Source organism: Calidris pugnax, unplaced genomic scaffold (genome assembly GCF_001431845.1).
Source record: "Calidris pugnax isolate Ruff unplaced genomic scaffold, ASM143184v1 scaffold20, whole genome shotgun sequence".
NCBI classification, from domain to species: Eukaryota; Metazoa; Chordata; class Aves; order Charadriiformes; family Scolopacidae; genus Calidris; species Calidris pugnax.
In genome coordinates this window covers 15,749,168-15,766,086 of record NW_015094510.1, presented here as the reverse complement: position 1 = coordinate 15,766,086, position 16,919 = coordinate 15,749,168, and the positions used below count along the sequence as shown (strand labels likewise).

At 37.5% G+C, this 16,919-nt stretch overlaps 1 protein-coding gene across 1 annotated transcript in view; it reads right to left on the bottom strand.

Moving 5' to 3' along the window:
* The window catches only part of FNDC3A (fibronectin type III domain containing 3A), a 125,726-nt gene that overhangs the window by 76,574 nt on the left and 32,233 nt on the right, over positions 1–16,919 (bottom strand). Inside the window, exon 3 of the mRNA XM_014965979.1 lies at positions 9,718–9,793. Within this exon, the coding sequence (XP_014821465.1) occupies positions 9,718–9,793 (76 nt within the window). The remainder of the gene's footprint in view (positions 1–9,717; positions 9,794–16,919) is intronic.

The following is a 16,919-nucleotide window of genomic DNA, read 5'->3' as shown; positions in this document are numbered from 1 at the left end:
TCTACAGGGCCAGGGGACTACTATAATATTGCCAGACAGACCTGCCAAGCTTAAGGTGCTTCATACAAGACTCACCCAACTGACTCCAGACTCAGCCTACAGTAGCACCTGAATATCGGCAGTTTGAATTAATACTTCACAGCCTTGTGGGTTAGACACGACTGACTACACTCATGGAAATGAAATTTCAGGGGCATTCTCTAGCTGCAATTTAGGGCTGTAACTCCATTCCCAACGTGCACCTCCAAGTCCTGTTACCTTCCTTGTAATATGTGAGATGGTGGATGCTAATGGAACTGGATGAGTTCAACGAGTTCAAATGCTTGAGGACAGAGACATTCACTGTGGGTACAACTGTGAAACAACGCACTCAAATGAGATGTTTTCAGGATGTAGCCTTACTTATTTCAGCTCATAATAGCCAGGCTTTAGTTCCAGAATGGAGACATCTCATTTAGGTATCTAAAATTACGTGTCTGCATGCAAGTTAGGACTTTAAACTCCCATTATAGCAAGTGGAGATCTAGTTGGTACAGACAGTGGAGCCTGGAGAGCTATTCAGCACAAACTGATGTCAGCTGAAAAGCACTGACTGTACTATACCTAGTGACTAAATCTTCACTAGTTATAATGGGAGCTTAGATCCAAGGCCACATATAGAAACACACATTTAGCCACCTAAAATTAGATGTCTTCAGTATGCAGCTGAAGCACTGATATTTCAAACAAGCGTCTCCAGAACGTTCCTACAGTCAGGCTGGGTTTGCAGTATGGATCTTGCAGTGTAGTGAAAAGAGGGAATAAAGTAGGAGATTAGAGAAAAAGGAAGAATTAACTGATCAGAATATACAGGAAAGGGAGAACCCGACTGAACACCTTATAATAAATATAGTAAGTTATGAACTCATTCACATCTCAAAAGGTGTTAAATAAGAATAAAAGTGAGACAAATATCTAACAGAAGGATAAGAAAATAATGATATTAGATCTATTTAATACATTTTAAGCAGAAATCAACCACAGAAAAATCAAGTTTTCCCTAAAACACACTACAACCAACACTGAAAGAGATCTGAATTAACGCATTTCCTTTTTAATCTGGGTTTTTTGTTGTTGTTTTTAAAATCTCCTGCTGCAGAAGGTGATAAAACAGGTCTACTTTGTTTTTTAATTCTACTTTGCTTTTTAATAAAACTTTTGCCAAGTTTAGTTTATTCTAGGAATAGCATGTTTTAGAAATCTATTATTTATAATCCTAACGAAGTAAGCACAACGGTTAATGCAAGCAGCTCTGGCAGAAAAAGCAGCAGAATAAAGGAAGCTTCTACAGCAACAGCTTCTTCTATCATCCCTGACTGCTTCTTTAAAGGCTGGAGGAGACTTCGACCACCAAGACCTGGTCAGTTATCAGATTTAACCGAGGAGAAGGTCAGGCAGTTCCCAGAGAAGGCTGAGGAAGCTCTGTTATGAGGCTAATTCTCATGGCCACTCTCGGAGCAGAAAGAGCCGGATCTAAACAACAGACTTCTGGATTGCTGTATTTCATTCTGGTCAGGGGAATGACCTTGTTTTGCACTATTTTGCAAGGTTTTTTGAGTTATTAAAACGAACTTGAGGGATAACCCTGAAAAGAGTGAGGATTGTCTCTGCCCTACTGCAAAAGGGACTAGAGAATCAAGTGGACATACCCAGTGCTAGTTTTAATTCGGCACAATACCAGCAGTAATACTAGAAAAGCTGCAGCAGCAGGGCTCACAGGCAAGTTTTACCTGCCAATAGTACTTGAATCGTGGACTGAATTTCTCTGATGTGTCAAAGCCAAAACATGAGCATTCTACATGCACCACAGTGAGGCCTTAAATCCATCATTATTTCTTTACCTTATCAGAAAGTTATTTGCTGTATCTCCATCCAACTTTTATGCTAACCTACATGTAAAAGGCAGAAGGGTCCCAGTCTGTTTGACAAAATTTGCCAGGGCATCCATGCACTCTGTTTATCACCCTAAGCTATAAAAAGAGCAGCTCCTACTTACAAATATTTTGGAATGAGATAGCTCCAAATCAAGCTGCCACAACCAGACTTGGTGGCCACTTTCCTCATCTTGTTGCAACACAGAAGAGAATCAAGTCTCCTCTGCAGTCATACTCCTGCATAGTTGATCAATACCGATGTCCTTGTTTTCTGTTTCACTGCATACCTGGAAATAAGAACATCTATAAAACAATTTAAAATGTGTATATTGAAGGTCATTTCCGAACAGAGATGCTTTAAAGTTAAGCTACTCCTAGACTCAGCTCTGAAACTCTACATGGACATCCTCAATCAAGAATTAAGTGGCTTTAAGTCACTGTAGCTTTTTGTGACCTCATGCTTTCAGACAACTTGTCTTTGCTTTCCTCAGTGCCTTTTAAGAAGGCCCTCTAAATACTTCCGACAGAGATTCTAAAATTAACATGTGGAAGAGGATGTTCATCTAAGTATCAATATCCAGTTTCAGCCTTGCATATCATGTTTAGTCTTCTACAGTACTCACACAAAAGGAATGGAAAGACAACTGAAGTGATTTAGGGTAGGGTTGGTTTGTAGTGTTTTGGGGTTTTCTTTAGTTTTTTTAAAATGAACTTATGTATAAAACCTTACATCTGTGCCTTCAGAAGGCTACAGCAGGGAAAAGCTGCAAAGCATCCTTGAAGATAAAAAGGAAAGAAAACAAACATACACAGGTTGTCATGTAACATTCCAGCATTTAGAAATGAGAAACAGGTAAATGGAAGCAAGGATGAAGATTATTTCCTTCTTGGGCTACAGAAAAGAAAGATCACCCAGAGTAGCTTCGCTGTATGGCTCCAGTAGGCTGTTCTTAATGGGAGCAGGAAAACTAGAGCACTAAATTTTGTAATACACATCTGGGTTTACTTGTAAGGTTTCATTATATGGGATCTTAAGCTACCTAGAAGACTAGACATACTGAAGAAAAGAATTCTTGTTTTTAGTGTTATATTGGTTTTGCTAGTTTGCCCCACTGCTACAGATCTATGTATTTAAATAAGTATTCTTTTATTCCTAAATTTACCCAATGCTAAGGTGGATACTGAGCAATTTAACAAACAAGATATAGTATGATCTTCTCTCCCTGATGATAAGACACGAGGGAACAGAATGGAGCTGCACCAGGGGAAGTTCAGGTTGGAATTTAGGAAAATGCTCTTCACTGAGAGGGTGGTCGAGCACTTGAACAGGCTCTCCCATGGTCACAGCACGAAGCCTGTCAGACTTCGAGGAGCATCTGGACAATGCTCTTAGTCATTCTAAAATTTCCACAGAATGACAGTGTACACTTCCCCCACCTAACACAGTGGGTTTAGGATTTGATAATAAGCCGTTGTCTTCCTGTGAAAGAGGTATCTTCCAATTAGCAACTAACAAAGTCCCTTCAGAGGGGTTTGCAGCAATTTGTACAGAATTTATGATGGGTCTTTAACCACCTCTAATATTAATAAATTAGTTTTAAATAATACTCAACACCAAAGCACCAGATGATAATGAGAACAAGATAAACCTAGGGTTCTTTTTTCTTCAAGTGTGCTTAAATAGCAGCTACATTTGGATTTTAAAATGTTCAGCTTGGTTGCTCTAACACTATCTGAAAACAAACAAAACCACATGAGACCTTCCAGAAGATAACAGCAGATAATAGATTGAGAGCAGTCCTGCAGAGGACTTATGGGTACTGGAGGATAAAAAGCTGGACATGAGCTGAAACCGTGCACTCACAGCCCAGGCGGCCAATCATATCTTGGATGAAAAGAAGTGTGGCCAGCAGGTGAAGGAAGGTGATTCCATCCCTCCACTCTGCTCTGCTCTCCATCTGGAGTACTGTGCCCAGCTCCAGGGCCCTCGGCACAGGAAAGACATGGACCTGTTGGAATGGTTCCAGAGGAGGGCCACAAAGATGATCAGAGGGCTGAAGCTCCTCTCCTGTCAAGACAGGCTGAGAGAGTTTGGGTTGTTCAGCCTGGAGAAGAGAAGGCTCCAGAGAGACCTTAGTGTAGCCTTTCAATATACAAAGAAAGTCTGTAAGAAAGACAGACTTTTCTCCAGGGCCTGTTGTGACAGGACAAGGGGCAATGGTTTTAAACTGAAAGAGGTTAGGTTTAGATCGGACGTAAGAAAGAAATTTTTTATGATGACAGGGGTGAGACACTGGCACAGGTTGAGGTTGCCCAGAGAAGTTGTGGATGACCCATCCCTGTAAGTATTCAAGGTGAGGTTAGATGTTGGAATGGTTCCAGAGGAGGGCCACAAAGATGATCAGAGGGCTGAAGCTCCTCTCCTGTCAAGACAGGCTGAGAGAGTTTGGGTTGTTCAGCCTGGAGAAGAGAAGGCTCCAGAGAGACCTTAGTGTAGCCTTTCAATATACAAAGAAAGTCTGTAAGAAAGACAGACTTTTCTCCAGGGCCTGTTGTGACAGGACAAGGGGCAATGGTTTTAAACTGAAAGAGGTTAGGTTTAGATCGGACGTAAGAAAGAAATTTTTTATGATGACAGGGGTGAGACACTGGCACAGGTTGAGGTTGCCCAGAGAAGTTGTGGATGACCCATCCCTGTAAGTATTCAAGGTGAGGTTAGAGAGGGCTTTGAGCAACCTGGTCTAGTGGGAGGTGTCCCTACCCATAGCAGGGGGTTGGACTAGATGATTTTTTAAAGGTGTCTTCAAACCCAAACCATTCTAAGATTCTATAACAGGGATTTTTTTCCCCCACAGTATTCTGAGTAGTGGGCAGGTTTGGTGATGCAAAGCTGAAGTTAGTCTTAAAATTAACTAAAGTTTGTTTCACTACTGTAGTCTCAGAATTTATGTGATCTTCTTTTCCTCTTTACTTCCTTGAAAACACTTTTCAGAAGTATTATATTCCTTATTTTAAAGGGAAAAAAAAATGAGGTTAAGATTGTTTAACTTTTATCCCAGAGACTAACCTTAATACTGATACTTCATTTTATTTCAAAGCATGAAGTATTTATGACTCATTCTAATTTACATAAATTTTCTTATTTTATTATGAAAATGGCAATTCTCCTTTGCACAGACATATAGAACATGGTCTCTCTTATTATGTCAAGTAACATTTAATAGCCCTTAGCTGTAACTTGGGACTGTTATAAAATGTGCTCAAGATGAGTCATCTTCATTCATTTATTCTGCAATAGGAAGAACTCATGAATGAGTGATCTGCAGTAATTCACTTCTACAAAGAGAGCCCATTCATACATTTCAAACCTGGTTTTCTGAATCACTGTAATGTAGCTGATTATTTCACTTTAATAGAAGAAAATTTTGGCTTAAGGAAAGTTTCCACAGAAGTCTATGTGGGAAGTTTCATAGATTTCAAAGAGCTCTTCTGAAAATAAACATTTTGGTCTAACACATGGATACAGAGATATCTTCGTATCTATCCAGCAAGAAAAGCACAGTGTCTTTGGAAAGTAGGAGACTGACAAATGGTTTAAATTGAAGTTGCGTCAAGAGGGGGCAGAAGTCATCGCTATCAGACAAACCAGTAGGCAGCCAAAGAAAATATTTTATAAAACCAGAAAAATGGCCACTGGCACACCGAAGGGCTCATTTGAAGCTGTATTTAAGTCAAAATAAGTGTAAAAGAAACGCAACTAAGATCCAAGACTGCTAAATGCAGAAATACAAAGCAACCACACTTCTTATTTTACAGAAATATAAATGTAAGACATCAATAATAAAATATGCATATTATTATAAAAAAAATGGGATTTAGCAAGGAGGAAAGGTCCCTTAACAGCCACTGCTCTTTTGCCAATCTTAAGATTATTTCCTGGTTTGAAATCTCTTAAGAGTGTTTTTCACCCAATCTTAATTGCTATAGAAGAGGCCCACATTAAGAAGCCACTTCTCACTTATCATAGTTCCAGACCAGCCAAAGCTTTACAGATCATCTACGAGAGTTACATCAGCAAAAAGATGGTGAGTCAGTACAGACATTTGGGTATAAATGCAGCATTTTCTTCAGAAGCTTAGTTCACAGAAAAACCACTGTGTGCTTCACCATTAATTGGTGCTTTAACTTTTTGTTACTTCATTGATTCAAGGATAGCTCTAAAATAGTGACTTTATTCACACCTCTCCTTTCTCCTGAAGAGACGCTGATTCTCCTTGTTTTCAGGTTGAGAAGTTCTACTCTGTGTATAGAGTATCCAAGTAAGGACAGTCCTCTTTACAAATAAAATAACAATGACAAGAGCAGCACAAAGATTAATGGAGCATCTCAACAGACAAGGATATGATACAAGAAAATACAACTAACATTATGGTTAGATTTATAAACATTCCACACTGACTTCAGCAGACAGTGCAACCTCAAGGTGAACTGACCAGCAATAAAGCACAAGAGAGATCTAGAATCATCTGAGGAACAGTGACTTACCAAATCACCCAAATTATGGCATCTGCATATCTATACTTCTGTTGGGGATCCATCCAGAAGCAGCTCGCCATCTCTCAACTTCCGCTCTTTCATTTTAGTATTATATGATTTCCATTTAAACATATGCCCATGCAACTTGCCTTGCAAAGAACCTAAATCTACATTTTATCATTTTAATCTTTGGTCAATGTGTAACATTCCAAATTCTTATTATCCTTTGTAATCTCAATTTTTTTCTCTTTTTCCTTGGATATCTTTTGGTGAGACTTCAGTCCAAAGAGACAGCAAAATGGTGGCTAACATATGTTAGGTATAAATTAGAATACGGATGTAGAAAAATAGTACTTGAAAATTTTATGTTCCTTTAATAAAATTGTACTATGTTCAATATTGAACTGAAGTCCTTGTTATTTGTAGAATATTGAACCACCCACAAAAAGTGAAGGAAATTAAGTTCTCAGAACCATTTCATTCTAGAAAGTAAACATCAGAAATGAAGAGACATTTGTTTGGTGGTCACTTACCATTCTATCACAAATAAGTAAGTATTGTGAATTCTACATGTAAGCTTTACAAGCCACGTTTTGGAAGGGATAAGGGAATGTCTGTCATAAAGCACCAAGTGCATTTCATGAAAAATCTTTGCTTGTACTAATGCTTTTCCTCCAGGTAGATTCTCAGTGTGATACAAGATGAAAATGTATTAATTGCAATATGCAATATATTTGTTGTACATAATTATAATTTTTCTTGTGGGCAATATATGCTGTGCTTTTGCAAAGTAATATACAGATACACATTTTTAATGTATGTAAAACTAGCTCTTTTTACATAGTACATCACAGAAAAAGCTAAACATGTATTCTTTGCAGAGACTTTTAAGTCAGTCAGAAAAGAGTATAAAGAAGGGTAAATATTTACTAAAAAACCTGAGATTGGAAAAAAGTATTAGGAAACATTATAACTGAATTAACTTCCCGCTGATTGCATCTCCACTGAATTTCAGCCATCTTCATTTTCTTTGTGCCTTTTTTGAAATAAGCATCTCTGCACATTTATAAGGTTTCCTCCAAACCATACTCATTATGCATTTCCACATCTTTAACTTTTGATTTGACCTAATGACTGAGTGCATACAGTGAAGAAAAGAAGAGGGAACTGATGCGAGCTTTCTTTCTTTAAAGCTAATGCAAGAGTCTCCTGTGGCTGTAACTCATTTTGGGGACAGGTCATCCATTTTATAGCCAAGTCAAGGGCAAACTAGGTTTGAGAAGTTGTGGCAGAGCAAAAAGGACCATCAATACCAAATTACACAACCTGAAATTGTTCACTTTAAACAAATCCATACACAGAAAAAAGGAAAGTGGACATTCCTTGTTAGTTGCAACATGTGCAATGAAAAAGGCACACCATCAATTACTAAGGGAATTTCATCTTTAAGCCAGACAGACCCAACAGGCCAAGCATAGAAAGATTCATTGGCAAAGCACTCGTATAACAGAGAAATGTCTCAGGAGTAGCAAGAATAGACCAGAAAAGCAACATACGTAAGATGATGGCCAACTCAGATTCTATCCTAAGATCAGTGAATGTACACATATAAAAAACCTCTATGCCCTCTGCTTTACTACCAACTATAAGCCACATTTTCATGTCCTGGAAGGGGGAAGGACAAGGAGAACATCTATATGACAGGAGATCTGCAAAAGCTGCAGAACGGATTTAGGTTCCTAGATCGCCAGCGCCACTTTTCAGGAAAGTTAAGACCATACCTGAGCTTACACTTGGTGAGATCCAGAAACAACTGCCTAATAACTGCTCATACTTTCATATTTAAAGCGTAAAGAAATCAGCAACTGAATCAAATCACAATAGTGAGCTACCTATTCAGAATGCAAGAGACCAGGCAAGGATAAAAGCTGTTCCATGAAAGGTTAGAACTGTATCTAAAAAGATACGATCTCAGTATTTTTGCAGTTCTTCACACACACTTCCTGCCTTCAAGATGATCATGCAAGAAAAGTGTTAATTCATTCCACCCCTCAACTAAACCCCATCTGATAAATCAAAATTAAAAGCAAAAATGCAATGCACGCCATTCTCCTCATTATTTTGTGCAACAGAAGAAAAATACATCTTATCTGTTCTTCAACTTAAATGGCATGACAAAAATCACTATGTGCCCTTGGATACAGTAATTATTACACAGCTATGTTTCAAATAAGCCCTACAGAACTGTGAGCTACAACACAGATCCATTGGTAGCTCAAAGGAAGCAACAGCACTATACAACCAGCACAAAGTTTTGAAAAATGGTGCTAATGGACACATAAACTTCAAAGACTGTCAAAATATACTTAATTACAATCCAAGGCCTCCTTTAATCAGTTATTTTGTAGTCAAAGGACCTGCCTATGACACTGGAAACCAGACCTTTTGTCTGTTCTCAGACTTGGGAAAGGGGGGAAAGGAGCTGGAAAATACTTACTTCAACTTCCCAGAGGAGTATCTGTTGAAGCTGGGCCAAAATCCAGAAAAAAAAGAAGGTAGGATTCATTGGTCCAGCAGATAACAAGGAAAAAAAAAAGTAACCTCATAGCTGAATGTGTGGATACTCTCTTATAACACAGTAAAGTGGTATTCTAAACAGCAGCAATATCTGATTGCTTATTTCTTGCAGCTGTAGACAGGCTTAACTGGTAGCTATTTTCATTCAGAATAGAAAACAACATCCAGACTGACTATTGCATACAGGGATGCTATGCTTACATGAAGCATTTGTATTTTGAAGGTGCATTTGCTAGAACTCAGAAAGGACATGATTTGGCCCCTAGAGATAGTGAAAAACTAATAGTGGGATAACAGAGCTACTGTTGGGACAGGCAAACAATGCTACATGACAGCAAGGAATTAAAAAATATACTCAAACCAAATTAACAACTGCAGCTTTTAGTTTGAGGTCTGTGTAATAAATGAAGTTAGTCAAAAGTTGCTACAACAGCACTTCGCTGTTTATTTTGCAAACTGAAAATGTTCCCCCCACTTTCCCTCCCCAACAAATTAATCTAATATAAGAAAAAGTACTCTACGGCAGTGAAATCTAAATCCAATGATCTTTCACACCTGATCTTTTTGGTCTTTAAACTGCTCTTGTATTTAAAATAATTTCTGTCAGTCTTTTACTTTCAACACCACAAATTGCCTTTTATTTATCCTGATGCAGACTCAGGAAATATTAAAATAAATTTATCAGCTTTACCTGTAATGCACTGAAACTGTCCATCTTCTCTTCTTATTGTAAATGCTTCCCCTGGATTAACTTGCACAAGAATAACCTTAAAAATAAAAGAGCGTTTACAACCATTACACAGGTATACGTTACAGAAGTCTGGTACGTACAAAAAAAAAAAAAGGTTTACTGGGAAAAAACAACTTTTTTTTCTAGTTAGTAAATACGTTATTTTTCACTTCACACTGCTTCCTGCCTTCATTCCACCAAGAAAAAAAGAGATAAGAATAAGTACAGATATTTTTAAACTAACATTTTTCAAAGAACCGAGAGTAACAACTCAGTAAAACAGTACCTGTACAGATTTTATTTTCTTGACTGTTTAGTATATTAAAAAGCTGTGTGTACAGCTTAAATCATTTCAACAAATTACATCAACATTAATCAAACCATTACATTAAGTTTCAGAAGGAAGCCCAGAATTCCCAATGTTTGAGTTTTCAAGTTTTCATCATAACCACTTGGCAAACATAAGTATTCAACATAAGGGAAATATTGTGTCATTTCCTTCTTTACATGACCCAAGCCTGTTTGTACATTCATTAATAATAAAACATTATTAGAAGTCATGAGAAAGTAAGTGGACCAGATGCACAGCATGAAACGATATGTATAGTTTTACTTGTGGAAAGATGTTTATCCCGATTTTATAAACCCAAGCAATGCAGAATTGATAGCAAAAGCACAGTTATCAGCCAAAATAAACAGAGGAAGTCTGACATATACCAAAGCAGAAGCCTGTTACCATTTTAGACTTCTATATTCTCATTTGAAATCTGCCTTTCTGTGAGAGAAAGAGTTTGTAACCACGAAGAACTGAGCCAAAATTATGAACAAAGGAAAAAACCAGAACGGCAGGTGAATTTCATAATTTCCTTTCTGGACACATCTTTCTTCAGTCTCGCTCGTACATGTCTAAATAGAGTGTATGTCCTCCTCCTGCTGTGAATCAGAGAGAGACAGGTCTTTGTATACACAGCTCTTCAATATTATGGCCAAAAAATGTACTGTGTTTAATTGCTAAAAGAAAATAAAATGGGTCTGGTTTACAAAAAAGAAAACAGGAAACTTGAGTGTTACTCATTTTAGGAATAGTGAAGAGAAAGGAAGGGTGAGCAAAAGGCAGAAATCATATAAATTCCTCACCTCTGGTATAGCAAATTTACAAATTAATGAAAACACGGGAAGTCCTACCCTAAAATAGCTGCAACTTTGATGAGATTTGATGGATGTTCACATTTTCAAACTTGGGCCAAGTGATTCAATACTGATTTAGCTCAGTTTTGAGCATCCATTTCAAAATATATTACTTTAAGTTGTTTCTTGTGGTACAGTGCTGTTACTGGAGAAAGATGTCTCCAGAAGCTTTAGGGTCATTTGAAAAAAAAGAACCCACAACGAATTATAGTCACTATTTACATTTTACCATGTGAAGAAATTTTCCAGATCTTCTCAAGTGTATCTGAATATTAAATTCAGTAAAAGTGACCATTCATAATATAACCTAAACTTAGAAACAAGAGGATTTTAGACATGAACTTCAAATAAGACTTACAGGTCTTCAGAAAACATTGTGTTGCCAGAGTTTAATTAAATACTCAGTTCCCAGAAACACGAAATACAGCCTTTTTGTCAATAAACTATTAGTGCACTTGATGCCTGACTGTGTATTTATTTCACCAGCTTCCACTTTCAGCCTTGCTTTTATGTTGTACATTTACATTTGTATTTTACAACTGTTCCAAGATAGGCTGTAATTGTTGCCAAGTGTGCCAAAATAGAGTCTATCTAAATCGGGACTGAAGTAATTTCAGAAGTTTCAAAAACTGCTGGCTTCAGAAGTCTTTGTGTTGGGATAACGTGTGTCAATGTGACCAGCACTGGTTGCTGGACCTGCCTTATTACTGCTGAACCCCAACGGAGTAATCACTGCATTTTTGGACATTTTTGACACTTACCATTTCAGTAGATACAATTTGAAATAAGAATAATTAAAGCTATATACACAGAGAGAGAGACACTGACACCTTTCTGGTCAGAAGAGATATTACCAAAGCCACACCGTCACTCACAGGGATTCCCTCTTATCCAGTAAAAGCCTGCTGCACATAACCAAAGATGCAAGAAAACGTCCCTAAAGGAAAAGGTAACACGGATCTTTCACAACATCACGTGTTAAGCAAATAAAATCTAAATGTTGCTTAGTATTTATAGCTCTCTCATCTCATTCTAGGTGGCTTTGTACAAGCTTGCACATCTCATTGTCCAACATGCTACTTCATGAACCCTGACATCAGTACTTATGAAAACCAAGGCCTTCCTCTTTCACAGCGAATATTCTAGACCTTGATCTCCTTCCTCTTCTGGGCAAAACATTCATGTTGGCTGGAACTAAGTGAAAAGCTCTGGAAAAATCTGATGGTTTGACCTCTCTTCCCATGCCTCAATCTTTTTGTGACAAGTCCTGTTGCTTTTTCACAGTATCTAAAGCTCTGCTACCCAAAGGCTAACATGCATTATTCTTCCAGATTTCCATTGCCTGTTCCTCTAAGATAATTATGATAAACTGCAAAACCTCATTTTTGATGTGTCAATCTCAGTGGGAGGCATGTTTCAGCCACATTTCAAATGCCATTTCTCTTTCTATATGAACAAAACACAAATTAAGCTTAACAAAATAAGAAGAACTTAAGACACTGAGGCCTTGATACAAGCTCTAGAATCCTACAAGCACTTTCAAAGCATGACCAACTACAATAGAACATAATAAAATTTAAAAGTGTAATTTCTCAATGCTAACAACTTTGTCTTAACATATTTTCCTCCCAAGCTCAAAATATGCTAAGGCATTGCTATTAAGAAATGGAAGTATTAGGTCAACAACTAGATTTGTGCAATTTTCACTGGAACTATAAATTGTTTCCTTTAAACAGTTATTTAATGATGATCCACATGACCTCAATACATTTCCTGATGAAAAACAGTAGAGAGTCACTTTTCAGAGAATAGCATTCAAATTGACAATACAAGACTGTAGCTATTTAATTTTCCTAAAAATGGTTCTTGCACAAATAAAACAAAATTAACAGCACATGACTAAAGTCTGAAACACAAAAACCACAGTTGCCAGAGGCTGTCTGTTTTAACACTGAAATTTCATACTTTTTAACGGTACTTATTCTACAAAAGATATTTTAGAAGATAAACCTAGATCACATGAACAACATACTAATCCTTGTAGTAGCTTAATTAAGTAGGTGTGGATTACAGAGGTTTCGTCTTAGCACAGTATTAAAAGCAAAATCCATCCTAAAAACATAAAAGGTATTGCAAAAAGAAATAGTAGTTCATTAAACATCTGTCTTCGCATGGAATACTTGACATTTTCCCTGATCTTAAAACTTTTACTTCACTGTCCATTCACTCTAAATTCAAGATACATAGCCCAGATCAGCAAGACCAGCTTCCTAACAAAACTGAATCATGCAACATATTAGAAAGCTGAATAGGATTTTCCTGAAATTGCTGTTTAAACTCAGGCAGCTGCTCGAGCAAAATAAGAACATAAGAAATATCCTCATGGTCTGGGTCAACAGTCTAGGTCAGCAGTTCATCTAGCCCAGTACTTTGTCTCTAATATATCAATTGGAGATGCTATTTAGGGAGAGTAAGTGAGCTGGGCTACTTTCTGCAGTCCATCTTTCACATTGTCTGTGAATTCGCCTAAATTCTTTGAGTGCACTTACACTTTGAATTGCCTCCACAACCTCCTATAGCAGCAAGTTCCTCAAGTTCAACTTCTAGACATTTAAACGACATCTACTAGCTAAATGTCCCCTAGTTCCTATGCTATGGGATTTGCTGAACAGTTCCGAGTAAATTCCATGCACCTCCTTAATTATTTTTTAAGCCTGAGCAATTTCCCCCCTCTGGGGAGCCTAATCTCTCCTAGGAGAACTGCTTCATCTCCTTGACCACATCAGTGGTATCTAAAACCACGTCTGTATTAGCAAAGCAAGCAGTACTTGGGTACATCACCTGGGATATTATGCTAGTCCTGAGCACAACACAGGCTGATGCCAACAAGCAGTCTTCTCCCAGACGATACTGAGAACTACTCCAGAGACCACTCTTAACAGGCAGAACGCACACTGACACTGTTTCTGGAGGAAGAGACAGTTTACTACAGCAGCCTTGTTCCATTGCACTTAGCCTCAGCCTCTAGGAACATGCTTGAACACACTTAAATTACTAGTATATAAACACTGCCCAACAGTCACCTCAAGGAGCCTTACAATGTTTTGCCTTTTTGAATGACTAGTTAAGGGACACCCTCTTCATTAGCTTTGAAAAATCTATTCTTCACCTTAAGCGTAATTTGAGCTGGTCTTATATGATGAATACACTCAAAATACAACAATTCTATATAAAACTATTTTATAATATTTTTCTCCCTGAAAGATTCCAAATGAAAATATAACTTTATTGTAGCTCAAGTAGTATGATCACATCCTACAGACACATGCAACATTGATTCTGACATACTACCATCAATAGAGATAATAACTTCACAATAATTTAATCTGAAGATCTCGTATATGATTTAGCTTTACTACATCAGCGTGAGCAGGATAATATAGTATTTGATTTTGCATCTAAAGAATCAAAAACAGTACGAACATTCAAAGAGCAGAATACTCAGTATTTACTTCTATTCAGTGAACTCTTCACTATCTGCGAGAGAAACTACACGGTATTTCTGCAGACTCAACCAGCAAGGGAGCTGAATGTTTTTTCAAGTCTTACAGTCTATTTCTAACACTGAAGAAATGAAATTTGAGAAAAATGGCTGGAGTCAGAAAAAAATATAATATAAGACTAAGGATACAAACAACAGAGAGTGGAAGGGAAATCTGTGTAAGACAGAGCTGCAGCCACTGAGGAGGACTGCTCCAAAAAAAGGGAAAACTTAAGGCCAAATGTTAACGCTCGTCTCCAGAAATGTCTAGAAGTAAGAGGAGAGGCTTTCAGCAGAGGCTGCAGAAGCCAAAATAAGATTCTTAGAGGTACTTTGCCCCACCAATATGTTCACAGCAATGTCTTTTAAAGGCAGAATGGCAACAATACCAAACATAGCTGATTTGTATTTCACTAATCCTTGTTTTCATGGGTACAGAATACTTTCTTAAGCAGTCACATAATGCAGGCTAATATGTAGCACCAGTGAGGGACAGAATGGAATTTAAAATACAGAGCCAGCTAATCCTGCTTTGAATATGTTCGTTTGCACACTAATTAAGGCCAAAAAGCCCATTAACTACACTGAAATACCAACTACCAACGACCCCTCCTTCTGTCACTATGATCCACACATCCGCATCTCTACTTCCACTTCCACCCTACTAACAGACATGATGCATTAGCAGATTGTCAGGTTTCAAGGTAATTTCAGCTAGCTGCCGGGAAAGAAAGGCAGCATCAAACCTGTGTCATCCCGACATGCAGGGAAAAGTTTTCCCAATGCTCTCAGTCACACAAAAAATAATGATAAACTATAAATAGGCTTGCACAATTAATAGCTGTTCTCCATCAGGTGGTTAGTAAGCAAGACCAAAATAAAACCTACGGATATTACTCTGAAATAGCAATACCAAAATTGGATTCATCCTGATAAGAGCTCTAAATGAGGTGAAAGATTGGCAGCACAGGAAAACAAAAAACCTTAGGACTTACAAGCATGCTACTTCACTGTTTTAAAGCAACGTCTTTCCATAGCAGAAAATGTAAATACAATTAGAAGTCCAAACTATTTCTGTTCCTATGAAGGGGAAAAAAAAGCCACTAAGGGAAGCCTGAAATAACTCAATGAGCTCTAAAAAAGCTAACTTAATAAAAAAATTCTCATAGCAAGTTTGACACATTTTTCTTCTTTCACCTACCATTACTCACATGCAAAAGCAGTGCTCTGAATAAAACTCAGAGACTAAAGAACAAGGCTCTCTCCCCAAATACACACATACGTGGACAATAGCACCAGCCAAAAACCAGCGCCTCAAAAATATTTTGCCACTTGTATCAAATACATATATGCAGTGGATCTGTAAGGCAAAAGAGATTTTATTTGAAAAAGCTACATATGCAAAATATTATCATTATTGTATCATATATACAGAGACAATATTTTTAATTTATTGTTTAGGTTCTAGAAGCTTAAACTTAGTCTGAAGTAAAAAAAAAAAAACACAAAACAACCACCCTAAACAACAAATTATTAGATCTATACTAGATGGATCTTTCATATTCACAAACCAAAACAAATCTGGAATTAAGCCAATTGCTACCCTTCTCCTCCACCCTGCTCCGTAAAGGTATGAAGACCTACCTAATTTGGGGCAAATTTTGCAGACAAGACTTGAATAAGGTTTGTGGAAAGGAGTTTAGCTTATCTTTACCATGTAAGGATGATCCAAGTATTATGCTTTCAAAGTGGCAGTTCAAATAATACCTGTATTTCTAAAAGGACAAGACTGACTGAAATGCAGTTTCTAACACTTCCAAGCCAACACAAACAGCAAGAGATTCAGTTCAGATACAGTAACAATTTGTTTACAAGTTTGGTATTCACAACCACGTTTTCAAGTCTTTTGTAGCAGGTAACAAATTGCATTGCCCAAATAAATGCTTTATACCTAAAAGCTTCTCTGCCTGTAGAAAAAGTTGGTAGCTAATGAATAAACATCATCATTTTAAAAGATTTGGTTTTCCTGATACCTATGGGTTTATTTCTAACCAGCAGAATCTAGCTGAAAGACCGAAAATACCATTTCAGAGTTACTGGGATACGGAAGAAATATTTTTGTATTTGCATTAAAGAAAAATCTACAGACGTCAAGGTCTCTCTGCCTCTCCAAAATATCTTCGCTCTCAAACACATCCTTCAGTATCAAGGACTTTCACCCTTCTGAAGGGGAAAAGAAAAAGGTTACAATTTTAAATCCCGACTGAGGCTAAAGAAACCAAAATACATTAAATACTTTGTGTCATGTGTGCAGTTGTGGGATAAGCCCATGTGAGAACTGGCACTCTACTCTCTCCACAGGCGAGCACTGCCTGCTGCCACAAAGGCAAGAAAACCAAAGGAACCGGATTGAATTTCAGTGTAAAGGGATATT